General features: G+C 42.7%; 1 protein-coding gene across 1 annotated transcript in view; it reads right to left on the bottom strand.

Annotated features, from left to right (window-relative positions):
- Window positions 1–14,972: 14,972 nt before the first annotated feature.
- The window catches only part of LOC144772240 (uncharacterized), a 119,171-nt gene continuing 115,414 nt past the window's right edge, over window positions 14,973–18,729 (bottom strand). Inside the window, exon 6 of the mRNA XM_078656409.1 lies at window positions 14,973–16,815. Coding sequence (XP_078512535.1) covers window positions 15,953–16,815 — 863 coding nt within the window. The 3' untranslated portion in view covers window positions 14,973–15,952. The remainder of the gene's footprint in view (window positions 16,816–18,729) is intronic.

Below are 18,729 nucleotides of genomic sequence, written 5' to 3'. Positions count from 1 at the left end.
GAGCTATTGCTGAGCCCTCCAGCCATCCCCTCTGGACAGCCTTCCTTACAGCAGCCTTCGCTCTCACCATAGGTGTTTATTGAGTAATAACAGAACTGTTTTCACCTACACCGCTTCATTCATGACAGAAAAGGGATGTCAGTTCAATAACCCCAGCCACATCTTTTGCATTCCTGTCATAGCACAATGTAAAATAATGTCAACGTGTGCTGAATGTTGTTGGCAGAGGGCAGTTCTATATTTGATGTTGTGAATACATTCAATTATGGTTGTCGTGCTAATGAATTAGAAGGCAAGAAAAAGGTGTGAGCTATTGGAGTTACTTCTCGCCTCCCTGTTTGAAAACTGAAGTCTTTATGACTATTTCTGTATGTTTAGAAGGCATTGTATCATCTCATGACCACCCTGTCTCTGTAGAACAATGTAAAAGGTTCTGAGGTACCAAATGCCCACAGGTAACCTATAGACCTGGGCAATATTACGCCCAACAACAGGTCGACTTCCAGAAGAGACGTTTTCTGTCGCCAGAGATTACAGGTTGAGAAGGTTTCTGCATCAGTCGGACCATGGCCAGCATTGGATCCCAATGGGCATTCGAGCACTTTACTAAAGAGCACAAGTACTGAAAAGCTGCTGGATATCCCTTGACAGCCTCATTGGTCATGCGGAAGAACTCCCACTGACCTGTTGCCTTAGTCCCCAGTGCTTGTGACATCTGTATTCCAGGTATCCCCAACCTCTCTCGCTCAGCTAAGTGAAACGAAAACCATTGATTTATCGAGTGGGCTTGCATATGGTTGAGGTTCATTGCCACTGGTAGACTCTCAGTCATTCGTTCCTGCACCGGGTCCTGGTGGAGGATTTGTTTTGGCAGCGGCAGGTCATCTAGGTTCTCTGAGGTAATGCCTAGGTGTAAAAAGGTCAATTTATCAGGAGGGATGTGCTCAAGATGAGGTAGATAACAGCGTTTCCCTTCAGGAACAGAGCTCTCTTCTGGGGTGGCAGACTTACACCATCTAAAGCAGATGGAGCAAATACAAGTACCAGCCTTGGTGAGGCCTAGTTGGAGCCACCAAAATGGCCAAGCAGTCTTGGCTTTGGCTGATCCTCTAGAAGATTTTCTGTACTAGAGGAATCTGGGATAAGAACAGAGAAGAATGTCCACTACTTCAAGCAGTAGAATGCTCATTAGAGAACAAAGTCCTTGCTCACCTGAAAAAAGAACTGGGTGCACGTGGCACTCAAACAAAATGTAGCGGCATTAATGGATGGATTGCTCTGGTACTGAAAGATATCGAGAGGGTGATTTCCTGGAGGAATTTCTATAAAATCTCGGCCAGTGTGTTCTGCTTTTGCTCATCCCTTCAATGTGGAAAACTAGTAGAAATGAAACCTGAAGATCCTGATGCAGTGACCACTCACACGGAGCCATTGTTAGCTGGCAGAGCTGCGGGAAACTGGTGCCCACTTGTTCCTCACAAAAGGCTGTATTGTTGTTTCTTTGGTTAACTACAATCTGGATCACACTGTGGGAGTGTTAAATATTGGACGGATTTGTTAGCATGAGCTGAAAGCCATTTTGTATTTCTGGCAGCCATTTTGTTTGTCATGTGCTCTGTCCTACCTTTCTGTTAACTGCTCTTGAAGTCTGCATAGAGACAAATTATATTTAGCATTCTCCACCTTCGCACATGCCCAGAAGGGCCTAGCTAGTAGAATGCACCTGCTTCTCTAATATAACTGTCCAGCTATTTTTGCTGCTGCATGGAGAAGTAACTCTCCTCCCACTTTGTTGAGCAAGCAGATGTTATATGCCCATCAAGGTCATTTTGCATGCTTACTTGAGCCAGGACTGCCCCTTGGTTTTATGCTATGTAACCCTAAGCATATATAAGGCCCCAGTTTTCTGTACTCCTTAGACTGCCTCATTCAGTTGCTAAGGCTTCTGTGTGACGTAGTCTCACTCATTTGAGGTTATTAAAGATGTTCTTTTATATTTCAGCTTCTGTGCCAATTTCTTCTTTGTTGGTTTAAGAGGTCCAAGTATCAGTGGGACCCCTGTTTCAGGTTTCAATGTTCTTCAGGAGGGAAGCCTTTCTACGTAAAATATATTGCTTCAAGACCAGCAAATGTATCTGCCGGGATGGATCTGATTTGTCCCACAGAGCACCGATGGAGAGTTGCTAAGGATCCCCCACATTGTAGTTCAAGAGTCAGTAATGGCTGAGCAGCAGATGGGGCAGGCAGAAGCGTCATCCCACAAAGATATAGGGAACATGTGACCATCATTGCAAGGTGGGAACCAAGGATGAATGATCTGTGATGAGCCATAACATGTCCAGCCCAGTGTCCCACCACATAGAGTTAGAGGTAATGCCACAAGGTACCATCTTTATGCAGAATTATAGTGGGTCGCTGGTCCCCGGGGGCAAATATTGGTAGCTTTTGCCTCTCTTGAACTTCTGAAGTTACCTGTCGGATCTTCTCATCAGGGAAGCAGATCTGGCTGGACACCACTGTGAATGAATAAAATAAAGCTGCTAAACCAAACTTTTACCCGAGGGTGTCTGACCCTGATGATGTACCGATCAAACTAGAGAAAGCAACCAAATTACATGGCCAAGACTTGAGTTGGCAAATATTTTCCAAAAAACAAGATGATTAGGAGTTTTTTGCAGAACACAAGAAATTTACAAGCAGCAATTGGGAAGAAAAGGAATGGGTGCCAGTTCATGGAAGGCGGTTTGAAGGGATACTGAGATACGTCAAAGATGCAGATCTTGGCTCACATTTTAGTTTGTAAAAAGAGAAACTCATACTTAAGTAAACTGGACTTTTCCATACATAGATTAATAGAAAAGGCAGACGATGTTAAAAGCAATAAACCTTTTCACTGGTAAACAGTGAAGGACAAGCAGAAGGTCATGTTTCTTAATTCCTAAGAGAAGAATGACTGGAGTATTCTGGACCAGCTGAAGACTTCTTAAAGGCTATGTAGGAAGGCTCAGAAATAAGGGATTCCCCAGGATCCAGGTGAGATGATATAGCAGCCTAAAAAAGTTTTAGAATAAGAAAGCAAGTAGAGGCTACCTTGGGAATAACAGAAACAAGGATGAGAGTGAAATATAAAATGACTCCCAGATTGTGTGACTGAGGAGTATCAGTTGGGAGCAAGCCACATGAACGAGGTCCCGGAATTAAGTTTTAAGGAATGGAGAGACATCCATCAATACTCAAATCAGATCGATACACCAGAATAATTTATTTTATTGTAGAAGGTTTCTATAGCGCTGTCAAGACCCAAAGGTATCAGAGTGCTTTACAATAGGAGCATAGTATATAATCAACAAAAACATGACAAGTGAGCGATAGACAATAAACGAGTGACATAGCATAGAGCGGCATAATTGTCATGTAGAGCGTCTTTGGTTTCAAGGTTCTTAGGGGTCACATGGCTCTATGGTTGCTGTCTGTCCCGTGTTGTCCACCACCAAGGGAACGGGTAAGGAATAGGGATTTGAGTTGACTTCCATAAAGGAGGGTATGGTTCTGATGTGCAGAGGGATGGAATTCCACATTTTGGGGGCGTTTCCAGTGAAAGAGCAGTCCGCTGTTCTTTTCCTTCTAGTTTTAGTGGGATGAGTAGGAGGGAGTTAGAGCTTCTCAGATTTCTGGCTTGACCTGCCTTTTTGAGTTTTTTTGCCAGGTATTCGGGTTTGCCTGCATGTAGGGCTTTGTGGGTTAGGCAGGCCGTTCTGAAGTTACTTCGCATTTCTACAGGGAGTGATTTGAGTTCTTTAATTGGAGGGGAGATATGATCAGATTTTTTGATGCCGGTGATCATTCTGGCTGCCGCATGTAATGTTGTTTTGATCGGTGCCAGATGCGATTTAGGAATTCCTGTTAGGACTGCGTTCCCATAGTCCAGTCTTGACAGTACAAGAGATTGTGTGGCCAATTTGAGATCCTTTGTTGGAATATAGGTTTAATTTTGTTTAGAAGTCTAAGGTTAAGGAATGCACTTTTGGCCGAGTTCTTAATGTGTTTCATCATGTTCAGTTTTGGGTCTAAGGTGATGCCTAGAGATTTGACAGAGTCTGCTAGAGTAAGATTCCCTTTGAGCGCGTCGATAGCCTTTAACCATTCAGCGATTTGTGAGTTATCCTCCTTGTTCGAGATGAGGAGTGTCTCGGTCGTGTCTGGATTTAGTTTCAGGTGATTGTTTGTCAGCCATTCTTGAACATCTTTCAAGACATCGTTTAATCTTTGGATGTCTTTGAGAGAGGTAGTTTCCAGATAGATCTGCGTATCGTCCGCGTAGAGGTGGAAGCGGATGTTGGCTTTTCTGAATAGTTTGGATAGCGGTTCCATGTAGATGTTAAAGAGTTGTGGAGAGAGCACCGATCCTTGGGGGACGCCCTTGTTGACTTGCTGCGTTTCGTAGGGGACGTTCTTGAAAACCACTTGATAACTACCTCGGCGAGACCAGCTCTTTCTTGAAGAGCCCCGATGAGGAGTTTGTGGTCCACCATATCAAATGCTGCCGAGAGTTCAAGGAGAATGAGGAGGCAGCATTTGTCAGAGTCTAGTGATCCATGGATATCGTCCATGATGTTCAGAATCGCAGTTCCTGTGCTGCAACCTTTTCTAAAACCAGACTGGTGGGGGTCCAATAGGTTGATGTTGTCCAGGTGCTGTGTTAGTTGATGAAGAACGCATCGTTCGAGTGTTTTTGAGAGCAAGGGGAGGTTTGATACAGGTCAGAAATTGTTCAAATCTGTCGCATCTAGACCGGGTTTTTTCAGCAAGGGGGTGACTTGCCCTATTTTTAGGCAATCGGGAACAACTTCATTTTTTAAGGAGCTGTTTATGATTTTGCCCCAAAGCGGTGCAAAAGCGGGTTTCATTTTTTTGATTAGAAGGGGAGGAATGGGCTCGGAGATATGCGCTGATGGTTTGGAGGTGGAGATCAACGAGATTATCTCCGTTTCTTGAACGGGGCGAAAGCTAAGCCAGGGGGTGGGCGAAGAGCCAGGAGAGAGAGCATGAGGAACAGCCGTGATAGTCTTATTGGGGTGTGAATTGTTGAAGGCTAATGATAGTTCGATTTTTGTGATCTTGTCGTTGAAGAAGTGGGCGAAGTTGTCGCAGAGTTCTTTGGAAGCCTGTACGGATGAGGCCACTGGCTTGGAGGTTTGTTGTCTGATGATGCTATAGAGCTCCTTCGGTCTATTTTTGGCACTGTCCAGTCCCTCACGGAAGAAGCTGGATTTCTTGTTTTTGATGTGGTTGTTGTACTTCCTACGGGCTGATTTCAGTTGATCACGAAGGATGGCGGTCGGGTTGTTTCTCCATTTTCTTTCTTTGGCCCTTAAGTTTGGTCTTTCTGAGTTGAGGTCAGAGTTGAACCATGTTCTGGATGGAATGGTTCTGCTCCTCTTAAGCTTAAGTGGAGTTAATTTGTCAAGTAAGGACACTTGTTCGGAATTGTACCGTTCAGTGAGGTCACTGGTGGAGAGGTGGACTTTGTTGTCCGGGAGAAGTGAGCTTATCTGATCTTCCAGGATATCCAGGGGCACTTGAGAAAGGTTTCTCATCCATTTGGGAGGGTCTTGTGGGGGTTGTTGGGAGAGGGTGGAGTGATTTATATGAAATAATATAATTTGCCTTATTTTAATTTTAGTGTAAAATTAGTTTAGCAATCCAAGATTCAATAAGCCAGTCCAGATGCATGAAATTATACACTTGTGTTATCAAAAGGAAGGAAGGCAGTTCATTAGTAAAAGTTGCCATTATACCACTATGACGACCTGCCGAAACACCCATTGTTGTGCATCTCCTATTTTGAGTACTGTTTGAACATTTAGGGGGTGTTTAGGAATAGTTAACATAGAAAGGTGAGCACCTAGGATCTGGAACGACAGAGTGTGGCAAAACATATTTCAACCATTCTAGTTTGTGTTATTTGATGGAGACGTCCAGTTGACAATTTACATAAGAGAGAAAAACAGCAGATGATAGTGACAATTCTTTCAGCCAGACTATGAGGTGTGTCATCTGTACAAGCAGATCGATCAAAACCAATCAAATTAAAACTGTAAGAGGTGCAATACATATGTCCATTAAAGTAGAACTGGGTAAGGAACCCCATGGTGAATAAGAGAAATTGAAACTACCCTGAATTATGACAGTATCAGAGGTTTGCATCCACCCAAGGGCCTGGATGACTATCCCCATCCGACCCACCTATGTATCAGTGATGGACGGTCAACCGTGTCAAAAGCCGACACTAAGTCAATTAATATATGAGCTGTAACACCATCTCCAATCCAACTTAAGTCTTATGTATTGATGGGCGCAATAATCGCTATATTTCATGGTACTCAATCTAATGACTTTGGAAGGAAGCAAGGCTGCCTTGGTCATGCCATGCTACAAATATACCAAATGTGAACATTGGTTTGTCTGTGAAGAATGTTGTTTGCTTACAAAATCGCCTACCTACAAAAGGTCAATAATGCTACTTATTGTCGCTTACCCTCTTTACGTACGATCTCCTGCCATGCTAGCGCGCTAGTCAGAGGAGCTCGAGCTACTCAAATTACTGACTGGCCCTGAGGTCAATAATTCTACAGTGTTGTCATTCTTCAAATGTCCCATCTTCTCCTGAGTAGTATTAGTATAAACTGCTTTTTTTCCTCTCTTCTTACATCAAATTAGTACAGATGTTTTTCAAGCATGTCAGTCACCTGAAAGCAGTAAGGACACACAAGAATGACGATGCAGCTCCTGGATTAACTTTTATGTTGTACTCTTGTGATGAGGTTTGCTTTTGTAGGCTTCCCAGGAAAACACTTTTACTAATATCACTTAAAAAGGCTTGTACAGTTTGGAACTGCCATTTCAGGTAGTTTTCCAACTGTGCAAAAAAATTTTTTTTTCAAAGTCACCTAAAAGGAAATGGAGCAAAAAGACTTCCCTAAAGAATCTGTTTAAGAACCCAAGGTTTCAGATTTTGCTTCTCTCACTTTACTGCAAAAACACAGCAGCAAATGAAATTACAATAAACATTTCAGTAAATCATAAAAACTTAATTTACCATGAACAGCCCCATGACATCACCATACAATCTACCAATCAGGGCCTGGCATGGCCTAGAAGATCTGCTGTCCTCATTGTGCTTACTTTTTCTCTGCTAATCCAGCAGCTATAAGATAAGTGTGTTTTTGTACTGATGTTAATACTGTTAAATCTGATTTATTAGTGCTTTAGCGACATGATGTTTGAAGCGCACCATTGTGGGCGGTTTGCCGCTGTTTATGAGATTTTTTCCTCAATGATAGTCGTATCAGGTGAGAATTATCGGATCTACAACACGCTACCTATTTGTGGAGGTGATTGCCCTTTGTCTTTAAGTATTGCAGCTTCACTGTGTGTTTAGGTCTCGCCTAGGGTTGCAGCGCATGCACTGCTCGCTTTGTGAGGCATGTAGTATATACGGATGTATGATAGTATAACGTGATCATTTTGATCGCGGTACTTTACATTGCGGATTTTACAAAGCAAGTCGTTACAACGACTTACGTTGGGGGCGCGCATTGTGGATTTTTATAATTTTATATTCCAACACCAATCCACGTAACAGTAGGGAAGGTGTTGGAATATAAAATTACAATATTTCTTAACCAACAGCGCAAATCCAGCGCAAGTCGTAGTAACGACTTGCGTTGTAATGGCAGCATGGTAAAGGTCGTGCGGTGTAAACACCGCGTTGTAAACGACGTTTATCAGTATATACTATAGCGGGGTAGCTTTGTGTAAGCTCCGCCCACTCTCCACCCATCTTTTTGTTTAGCTTACATCCTAAATGCTGCCTTCTGATTGTTTTTCAACTTGTTATTCCCCCCCTCATAACGTCCATGTCATCATTTGCATACTTCCGAGGCTATTGGCCCCTTTACTTTAAAACAATTTTGTTCCCGTGGCACAGCTCCTCCCCTTTCACAGTCCGTGCCTTCTCGGGCCACCACTACCCCCCGCACTCCCGTTTGTGCCTTTTTGCCCGCCCGCACTCCCGTTTCAAATGCAATAGGACTCGCTTACATACGAGTTCTATTACATTGCAAATGCTTGTTTTTTAAATTAGTGCGCATTAACCTGCACAAGGAAAAAAAGGAAGTGATGTGGATAGGAGGGTGTTTGGTTTCCAGTGCTCGCACACACCACTTTTCCGTCTGTCTCTGTGCCTGCTGTGCACGCATTCACGCCATGGGGAAGAAGGTGGCTGTTATCCAGGCCGGCTGCGGCGTTTTCGATGGCACCGAAGTCCACGAGGCGTCGGCTGTTCTGGTCCATCTCAGCAGAGCCGGGGCTCAGGTAAGGCCTTGCACTATTGACATACTTGTACGTGTGGTGTCCACTCTTTACCGCTGGGCTTATCTTCCGAGGCAGATGGAATCTGTCGTCCCAGTGTTTCCCCCTGCCTCCACCTGTCCTGGGACAGTTCCTAATGGTAGCTGTGCGTTCTTTAAGTTGTAAAAATACAATTGGATTGCTTTTATTTACGGTGGTCGCTGCTCTGACAGCTCAGAACCCGGGGCTGGCATGTGACTGTTGGCCCCGCTATGGTTCTCTCAGACTTAGTGGTAGCAGAGCTGTACTGTCACACACCACTGGGAGGGATACAGACAAAGCCACCTGGGCATTGACATCACTACAGGGTACTGGTCTGTCCCTGCCTTAGGACCGTGCATCACTTCCACGAGCTGTGACATCACTGACGGGGCTTCCTTAGTTTGCTCCTAAACGCTCTGATGTGAGAGCTAGACATCACTGCGAGGGATGCTGGCATAGCTGCCCAGGCCTTGAAATCACAACCAGCCACTGTGTTGTCATTACATGAGACTGTGACGTCACTTCCAAAATCTGTGACATCACATCAAGGGACTGTGTTGTCAGCGCCAGGTACAGTGGCATTACTCCCAGAGATTAGTAGGAGTACCAGAGCCTGTGACATCACGCTTAATGCTGTTATAGACGTGACGCCATTACCAAGGTCTCCCAAGTCATTCCAAGAAGATCTGATCAGTAAGTGGCAGGGGCTGTGATATTAGTGTAAGGCACTGCAAGGTCAACAGCGTAGCATTGCAACACAATATTTCCCACCGCGAGGGTATACAGCTTTCCGACTCCTTTCAAACCCGTCCACAAGCAACAGCGGCTGTAAAGCTGTTGTCCTGGGCCTTTTTAGGTCTCGCCTAGCATTGCAGCGCATGCGCTGCTTCATCATCACACACCATCAACCTACTCTCCCACACATTGCTCCACTCCCGCTGCCATACAAATCTCAAGCTGGGGCAATGCAGTCCCCCATGCGTGCTGCTGCTGGGCCCACATTTTCAGATGTTTCAGCACCCAGGCTAATATGCTGCATAGCTAAATACATATAAGGTCCCAAAGGCGAGACCAATTGCATTGCAAATGCTTGTTTTTTCAAGGGACGGCTGTACCTGGTATGGAGCAGGAGCAAGGGGTGGGAGGATGCACCAGTGCTTCCTAAAGAGTAGCAGGCGTAGTCCTCTTTCTATTGCGGGTACCCGATGGTACATGCGTTAGGCGCCCTCTTTTCAAGCGCTGCCCGTTGGGAGACAGGATACATGGTTCAGCGCTTTGTTAAACAAACTCCTCTTACACCCTCATGGAGCTGACAAAAATTAATACAGCTGGGCTCTAGGGGCTACAAGCTTATCCCTCCATTTGTAAAAGACCAGTTTGACTTTTGGCAGACTATCCCAAAAAAGGGTTCTGCTCCTAGCCTGTTGGGGTTTCCCCCGGCCTCTTCCTTACTGTGACTGCCTGAGTGGGTTCAGGGCCAATATCTATATTCTTGTCATGTTATGTTAGTTTTATCCAGAATGACTTGAGGGCTCGTATCAATATGATGACTCCTCTAACTACCAACTGGAAGAACAACTGGTGGAGGCTATAGACAACTCTATTGAAGAGTCTGTCAATAAGTCTCAGACAGTTACTTTGCAACCTTTTAGACGTTTTTTAAAGCAATATGCACTTCGAGATATGAGTCAAGATTAGGGCTCCTGGTTTAATGGTATTTACATTTCTGTCTGTATTTATCCATATTTATTTTTTATGCTATCTTAAAGGTATTTACTATATATTTTGTGTTTTAAGAATAAATGGAGTCATAACTTGGTGTATTTCCACATTTAACGGATAAATATGCACTCATACTTTAATGCCTGTTGCGCTTTATCATATTACGCAACCAATATAGCAGAACACTACACCCACATGTAAATATTAGCAGTATATACAAATATATGAAACGCATGCCTACATTTAAGGAAATCCCATCCTGTTTTTTCAACTCCCATGCTGTCTATCTGCTCTGATGTTGGCTTGACATTCATGAAGGACAGTGTCAAAAGTCATTCACAAAAAGCACTATTTTATGTATTTTCCTGCTTTTAAAAATAAATACAGACAGGAAAACATTGTTTTCCATCTGCATTTATCTGTAAAAATCAGTAAAAACTGGAAGCCTTAGTCAAGATATACAGGACCCTGTGGCCACGCCCAACTTGTCTGCACCTAGTACAACTGACCCATTTTGGTCACACACAAAAGCCTTGGACAAAATGGCAAAGGACGCTCTGTTTGATCATGGATATGGGTTCCTGGATCCTCTGGGTCAGTCTAGCGCTTTGCTGCCCTCTGATGCGGCACAAGTTGATGCCTAATCTCTATCCCCCAAGTCAGATCTTTCTCCGGATGAATCTTCTCCGCCAGCTCTAAAATGCAAGCGCAAAAATCAGTGAATAGTGAGCCAAATGTCAAACAGGACAATCTCGGGGACTTCGACCCGGAAGAAACTGGGCACCCGAGGTCTTCAGAGTAGTGTCCCGCTTCAGAGGTAGCGGACTATGTACAATTCTGGCTGTGCAAACGTTTCGAGAAGGAGGTCAGAGCAAAACTACATACACAATGCACTCGCACTTTGTAGTAACCACGCAAGAGCGATGTTGATTTCAGTAGGTTTATTCCAGCATAACTACAGGGCAGACAGGACTTCACAGCCAGCTCTAACTGCCCACAGTGCTTTTGAACTAAAACATTCTCTAACAGAAAGGCTACTAGGCAACATTAGAACCTCTGGGAGCAAGTGGCAGAAGGATCTAATAACACTCTGCTTCCAGCACTAAGCATAGATACTACATATCCTCCTTCCTTATGGATAAAAAAAAAACTGAACAAAAATACAGTATACAAAGAAAAACATGTTCGAGCCCTTTTTGACAAGGACAGGGGACTTGATGCGCACCAAATCACCCACACCCAAAAGGACAGTCTTGACAGATTTCTTTTGATCAAACCAACATTTTTACTTAGTCTGAAACCTTGCACAAGATAAAATCATGCGAGTGAACATCCTTGGCATGGATCAGAACATCGTCTTGAAAGACCAACACACCTTCAATACTACATCACTCGCTGAAATATGGATGCAGCGGACGCTAAGCCGAAAGGCATCCGCTTGTACTGAAAGGTACCTAAAGGGGAAAAAAAAGCAGTCAAAGTATGTGATTCAGGATGTAATTCAATTTAGTGATAAGAGCTAGCAAGATCTAATTTAAATAAATACTTGGAACCTCTAACACACGCAAATAAGTCACAAATCTTAGGTAGAGGATGTGAGTCCACCCAGATTGCCTTATTTAGAGACCTTAGATCAACACACACGCAATTTTCCACACCTCTTGCGCGCTACGACCAGAGGAGACAACCACAATGTTGACTCAGTGGGCTCAATGTTCCCATGGTCACACAAAAACTTGAGCTCTTTGTCTAAGTCTTCCCTCACACTAAATGGGACACCTCTCAATTTAAGCTTAACAGGTGAAGCACCATCTTTCACAATAATTTTCTGTTTGAACCCACATGTTTTCCCTAATCCATCACAAAAAACTGAGGGGAACTTTTCCTCCCACTTGCACCCCATCTCATCACACTCAACCACTAAAACATGCTCTTTGGCACCTGGTCTGAGGACTATACCGAACAACCCCTGATGATACCACCCTAAAATATTCAAACCCTTGAGGGCAACGTAAACTTTCCCTTTGATCCTCCTTCCTTTGAAAGTGAGTACGTCCTCAATGTATCCAAGAAGTTCAATCCTACGCCCTTCATAGGAAACTGGGGAACGGTTTGATGGCTCGAGTACCATATCACCCCAAGTGTCCTTGAACAATTTGTGAGTGATCATCGTAATCCTAGCATTAGAATCAACCATCAAATTGAGGGATTTACCTCCGACAGTCACCACAATGATGGGCTCAACACAGTTTGATGGATCACCCTCAACAGGTTCAGAACCTTCAGATAACACCCACATGCACATCAGTAACGATTGAAACTTCTGAGTCAAATTCATAGTCAGACTCCACATCATATCCTTTGATTCCTTTTTCCTTAGACATACTTTCGCAAAGTGACCCGTTTTCTTGCAATAATTGCACACAACATTGGCCACGGGACATCTTCCCCCTTTTTGATGAGGAGGATTACCATAACGAAAACACATAGGTTTTGAACAGGTACTGTCAGATTGAATCTCACTTTTGACATTAGCAGAAGTAGCACTACAAAAATCTTTTTGCTTTAACTTTCCATTCCCAACCACCACATTAACAGGTTCAAGAACTCTGTCATCTAACTCTATCAAAGAAATGTAAGAAATTTCAATTCTTTCCCAAAGATAACATTTTTTTGTCTGATTTGTTTGTCTTTGCATTGGCAAACAAACTGATCTCTTATTAGTTGAACAGTGAAAATCTCAAATTGACAAACTTATGCAAGAATGAAATGTAGGCATCAACATCTTCTCCATCCCCTTGCTTTCTTTTAAGAATTTGTGTCTAAGGACCATGAGACTAGGTTGTTTGTCAAACCTAGTCTTAAGTTTTGTAATAGTATCTTGGTATTCATCTATATTGTTTCCAGATTGGTGTGTTAGATCAGGTAAATATTTAAAAATGGACCTTCCTTCAAAACCCAGGAAGTGGAGTAATAAACCTTTTTTACGCTCAGCACTAAATCTCAAAGCTCCAATAGCCCCAAGGTAGGTTTCAAAAGCATCGAACCATACCCCCATCTAACAGGTAGTTCACCGAGCCTGTCTAAAAACGAAGGAGGAGGTGCAACAGCTTGCATGGTACACAAGGTATTTGACAATAGAGAAAAGAAGACATAGAAAGAAGAGAAAAGAAAATAAGGAAAAGTAACACAAAAGCATACAAGGCAAAGTGAGAGAAAATTTGTAGTACGATAAACAATCTTGAAAAAGAACTGTGTAGAAACAAGTGTGCAAATCACTGATCCGCCAGGAGGATTAAATTAAAAGTGTGCGAATGACTGGTCCGCTCCTGGGGCTTCCCGGACTATAGGAGAACTCATTAGTGCAGGCCTCTTGGCAGGTCAATCCCTATACTTTTGAAGAACATAGGACTGCGGGGGCCTACTAAGCAACCCAGGAATCTGTTTGTAGGTCCAATAGAAGCCTTCTCTGGCACAGAGGTTGTTAAATTCCTGGTCCCCTGCCGAAAAGTAAAAGTAAACATGGCACATGCTGCGCAGTGCCAGTAGTTTCCCTGCTTCAGGTAACCTGCAGAAAAAGTTCTGTACCCGGATGTGAGGGGTGGATGTAGGCTGAGGTGTTGAGCGACAGCAGTAGAACCCAAGAGGAGACATGGACATGATCAGATTCCCAGAATTAACACGGTTTGTGGGACCTAAGTCATGGTGACAGATAAATGGTTGGAAAAAGCCATGCGGGATAAGCTGAGACCAAGTAAATTCTGATCTTACAAGCAGCAGGAAAATGAAGTGGATGTCTGCAAACCTTATAATGCACATCTATAACAGGTGACCTAATATTGGTTGTTTACTAAAGTTTTACAACTACTTGTATTTCCGTTTTCACTAGCTTCATAGAGATTTATTATTGTGACGAGCAAGAGGGGTATTTCTAGTAGGAACGGGGTGTTTGCAGTATACAGAGACACTGTGAGGTCCTAAAAGTACTCAGGAGGTGGTTCTGATTTCGTTTTCTGTTTTCCTCACAAGTAGCAAAATCCAAAAAATTCCACAAGAACCAGGCCTGCTGAACCCTTAAAGCCTATTATGTTGGAGTTGCTGCACCAAAAAGAGGGGACCATGATAGGGACTGAAAAGGAGCTAACAATAATGAAGTCTTGCTGAAGCTGGAGTCTACAGTGAACCAAACAGAGGGTGAGGTTCAGCAGCAGATTGGATGCACAAGACTGGCCAATGAGCTGAGGCGGGGTAAAGAGATGAATTGAGGAATAATTGTGAGTTGCATACAACAGACAGAGAACTAAATGAGACGTGCCTACTTGAGGGCCATTGGATTTCCATCAGATGTTGAGGTACTGCAGCTCATTGGATTTTTGAAGGGATGGATGAAGGAACATTATGGCTTTGCATGGAATACCCTCCATTTTGATATAGTTGACTACCATTGTATTAAGTCCAGGTTTGATACAAGATAGGCAGGGTGGTCCAATAAGCACTGGCTGGCTGAGTATTTAGACAGTACAGTACTTGTTCTGATGAGAGGTTTAAAAAAGGGCTGGTCCTGTCAAATGATTGTCGCATCCAACTTTTTCCAGATGTGACCAGCCCAACTGAGAAAAGGTGTTTCAGCAACTTTTTCAGTTCCCATAGCGCCAAGACACGTAACGGCATTAGTTGTGCTTTACAGATGAAATATATAAATAAATAAAATAAAGAAGGCAGGGGTAAGGAAATAATTCCCAGACTTTGGATAAAAAGCCATGACACCATTCCCTCTAAAATGAGCATCACCAAAGACGACAAACATATGAAAAGTTATATATGTATTTTGGACACTGGAGAAGACACAGCCCAGGTGGAATGACAAAAGGGACAATAGTTCTTTAATGGCAAGGGTGAACAAGACAACAACATGAGACACTCTGAATTGTAGCTTTACACAGGTTGAGGCTGTGTTCCCTTCCAACATGATGTCCATATTATATTTACAGTGCTGATTATGCCTGGTCCTATAATAAAGTCCAATGCAAAGATGAGCTGGGATCCAGATTTGGCAACAGCATAACAGAGAGATATTGGCATAGGTGTCAGCATTGCCCACTCCCAAGGAAACTGAGTGTTTGTGAATTATCTGTGAAGATTCTTTATGAATGTCTGTCGTTTACAGATTGAGTTGGGGTTTATGACACCTTCTGTGCTTGATACATATTTTCCAAATAGAACACAATTAACAGAAATATAATTCATAATGTAGGTAAATGTAAATGAGCTCAAAACTATTGGAAGCTTGAATATTTTCCACAGTGTCATGCAAACCCCTGAACAGACATTATTTAATGCTTTTTTCGTGGAAGAAAACTATAAAAAAAAAAAAGGTGTCGTGGGGTCAGCTTAATACAGCAGAGAATTCGCAAGCCTTTACTACCATCAATGAAAATCCTATGATGCAGAATCTAGAATTACTTAGGAAAGACAAACTTTGTCCCATATGTCAAAGATTTACATTTGGTGCTGGGAAATCTCATCGCTTCTGAGTGAATTTTCAGGTTTTATTAATCAAGTGATGAATGCACACTGAAGCTTCTCTAATATGTTGAGAACAGGAACAACCTAATTCCTGTTGGAATATGCCAGTCATGTTGAAGATCAGCTTTTAGAATACAGCACCGGCCACACTCACTGCAAGCAAGAGGCCTCTCCCTTGGGAATTGTCAGGTGCTGATGAAGGTGTGACTTGCGAATGAATCTTATCTCACAGTTGGTGCAGAGAAAGGGCATCTTTCTTATTCAGATATTCTGGTTCTTTCCAAAGCTTTTCTTCCGAGTAAGGATTTCCCTAAGTGCGATGAAAGGACTCCTCGCCCCTGTGTGTTCCTTGATGCCGCTGCAGACGTGACTTCTGAGTAAAGCTTTTTTCACAGTCAGTGCAGTTATAGGGTTTTACTCCTGTGTGGATTCTCTGGTGCATTACCAGACTTATCTTTTGAATGAAGCTTTTTTCACACACAGTGCATTGAAAAGGCCTATCCCCAGTGTGGATTCTCTGATGCCGTATAAGGCTGATCTTTTGTGTAAAGCTTTTCTCACAGTCCATGCAGCGAAATGGGCTCACTCCGCTGTGTTTTCTTTGGTGCTGCACAAGATATGATTTTTGAGTGAAGCTTTTCTCACACTCTGTGCAGTGAAAGGGCTTCACTCCTGTGTGTGCGCTCTGGTGCATTAGAAGACGCTGCTTTCGAGTAAAGGTCTTCTCACAATCCGTGCAGTGATAGGGTCGCTCTCCTGTGTGTGTTCTAAGGTGCTTTTGAAGATCAGACTTCACAGCAAAGCTCTTTTCACACACTGTACAGAGATAGGGCCTCTCTCCCGAGTGTGTCCTCTGGTGGCCTATTAGATGTGAGCTTTGAGTAAAGCTCTTCAAACACACTGTGCACTGAAATGGCTTCATTCCTGTATGTACTCTTTCATGATTTATAAGATTTGACATCTTAGTAAAACTCTTTTCACACTTGTTGCAGTGAAAACATTTCAGCTCAGAGTGGATTCTTTGATGCGTCTCAAGAAGTTCCTCCTTGGTAAATTTCTCCTCACACATAATGCAGCTGAAGAGTCTCTCATTTGTGTCAAATCTTTGGTATTCTCCTTGTGAGCATGTCTGGAACTCTTTCTCATTCATCCTTCCTGTTTCGGATTGGTGTGCTGCAAAATGAAAAGTAAAGTAAAAAAAGTATAAGATAAAAGTTGATAAGAAAATAATCACTATGTGGTAATGAAATATATCGAAGATGCACAGCCCTATATCAGGAATGTGTTGCTGATCCAATAAAAGGAAAGTATTAACATTTAACAGCCACATGTCCAGTTCTTGCATTTGAACTGCTATCAATTTTCCCTGCAGGAAATCCAGTGCTAAGCAATAACAATTATGTGCAGTAATTGGCTAATATCACAGAGACCAGTGACATAAAAGTGCTATGCATCCCACAAAGGTAAGTGCAAGCTTGTTTAGTAGTAAGTTCAATGCACCTTACTGAGTAACGTACTTTACATCGGTCGGGATATTTCCTGCCCAGATGCCTCAGCCTACATTATCAACTCATCATAAACCATCTGTAACAACTCGCCTATCAATTTCCTTCTGATATTAGAAGATCTGGCATGTAGCATGTTGGCCTGTGTGCTTGCCTCACTGTGTCCATCTGAATTTTAAAGCAAGCCACAAAGCTTGACATTATAGGAACAATCTTTAATACAAACTCTGTCAGAAGGACATCTCAAATAACATCACAAATAAACAATGTAGTAAAGGAATAAAGGGTGATTTGTATACTTTAAGCATACCTATTTTCCGCTGGTTGGATGGCAAATATGGATAAGTTACTTACCTGAAATACTAGTTCTCTTCCAGGGGTATATTCATCAAAGTCATAAGCACTGAATAGTCTCGCCCACGTGCAGACCGCGGAGCATATACAAAATACATGTATGTATGTTTACGAAACCCTTAAGTACGTAGTACCTTCAAACACACACACACACATATATATATTCCTTTCTGGTATGGAATATATATATATATATATATATATATATATATATATATATATATATACACACATACGCCGCCTAAACCATCACATAGGCTAAAATGCCAAAATTGCATTGGATTTTTAATTTAAAATAAAACCATATCTATTTGGCATTTCTGTAATATAGAATATGCACTTCTTTGCTGTTTTGACATAGCTTTGACATAGCCTTTATTTTCAAAGAAAAAGGCAAAGAAATAGCAGGCAGTTAGCCCATAGGCTGCATAGAGAACCCAACAGAATAAAACTGGTGCTGTACCTTTAAGACCTCTATGCTACCATCATGCCCCACAGGTGACAGTTAGGTCGGGTCTTTTTTACGGCGTACCATCATGTGTAGTGATAAAAGGAGGCAGAGGGCTACTATAAGAAAGGTATTCGTCCGGGGAGTTGCTTATGACTTTGATGAGTATACCCATTGAAGAGAACTAGGATTACAGGTAAGTCACTTATCCTTCTCTTCCAGGGGGATACTCATTAATAGCCATAAGCACCCTAAGAACAATTTACCCAAACAGGTTCCTTAAAGAGGTTCGCCAAAACTGAGAATCCACCCAAGTTTCAGAATCTAACCAATGGTGGCGAGCGAAGGTGTGTACTGATCGCTATGTGGCATCTTTACTTATCTCTGCAGGAAATATTCATTATTAAGCACCCTAAGAACAATTTACCCAAACAGGTTCCTTAAAGAGGCTGGCTCAAACTGAGAATCCACCCAAGTTTCAGAATCTACCCAATGGTGGCAAGCAAAGGCGTGCACTGATCGCCATGAGGCAGCTTTACATATCTCTGCAATGGGTACATTTCTGAGGCGGGCCATAGTGGAGGCCTTTCCCCTGGTGGAAAGAGCCTTTGGTCTACCAGGGAGTTGTCTGTTAGCTAGCTAGTAAGATAAGGTAATGCACGGGACAATCCCTCTGGAGATGGTTAGTTTAGATAAAGGAAAACCAGGGTGAATGGGACCATAATTTACAAATAAACGGTCCAATTTCCTTATGCCCATGCTTTTATCTAGGTAGAATTT

The sequence above is a fragment of the Lissotriton helveticus genome, chromosome 8 (genome assembly GCF_964261635.1).
Source record: "Lissotriton helveticus chromosome 8, aLisHel1.1, whole genome shotgun sequence".
Lineage (NCBI taxonomy): Eukaryota > Metazoa > Chordata > Amphibia > Caudata > Salamandridae > Lissotriton > Lissotriton helveticus.
Note: the sequence above shows the minus strand (reverse complement) of the source record. Positions and strands in the feature narration are given on the sequence as shown.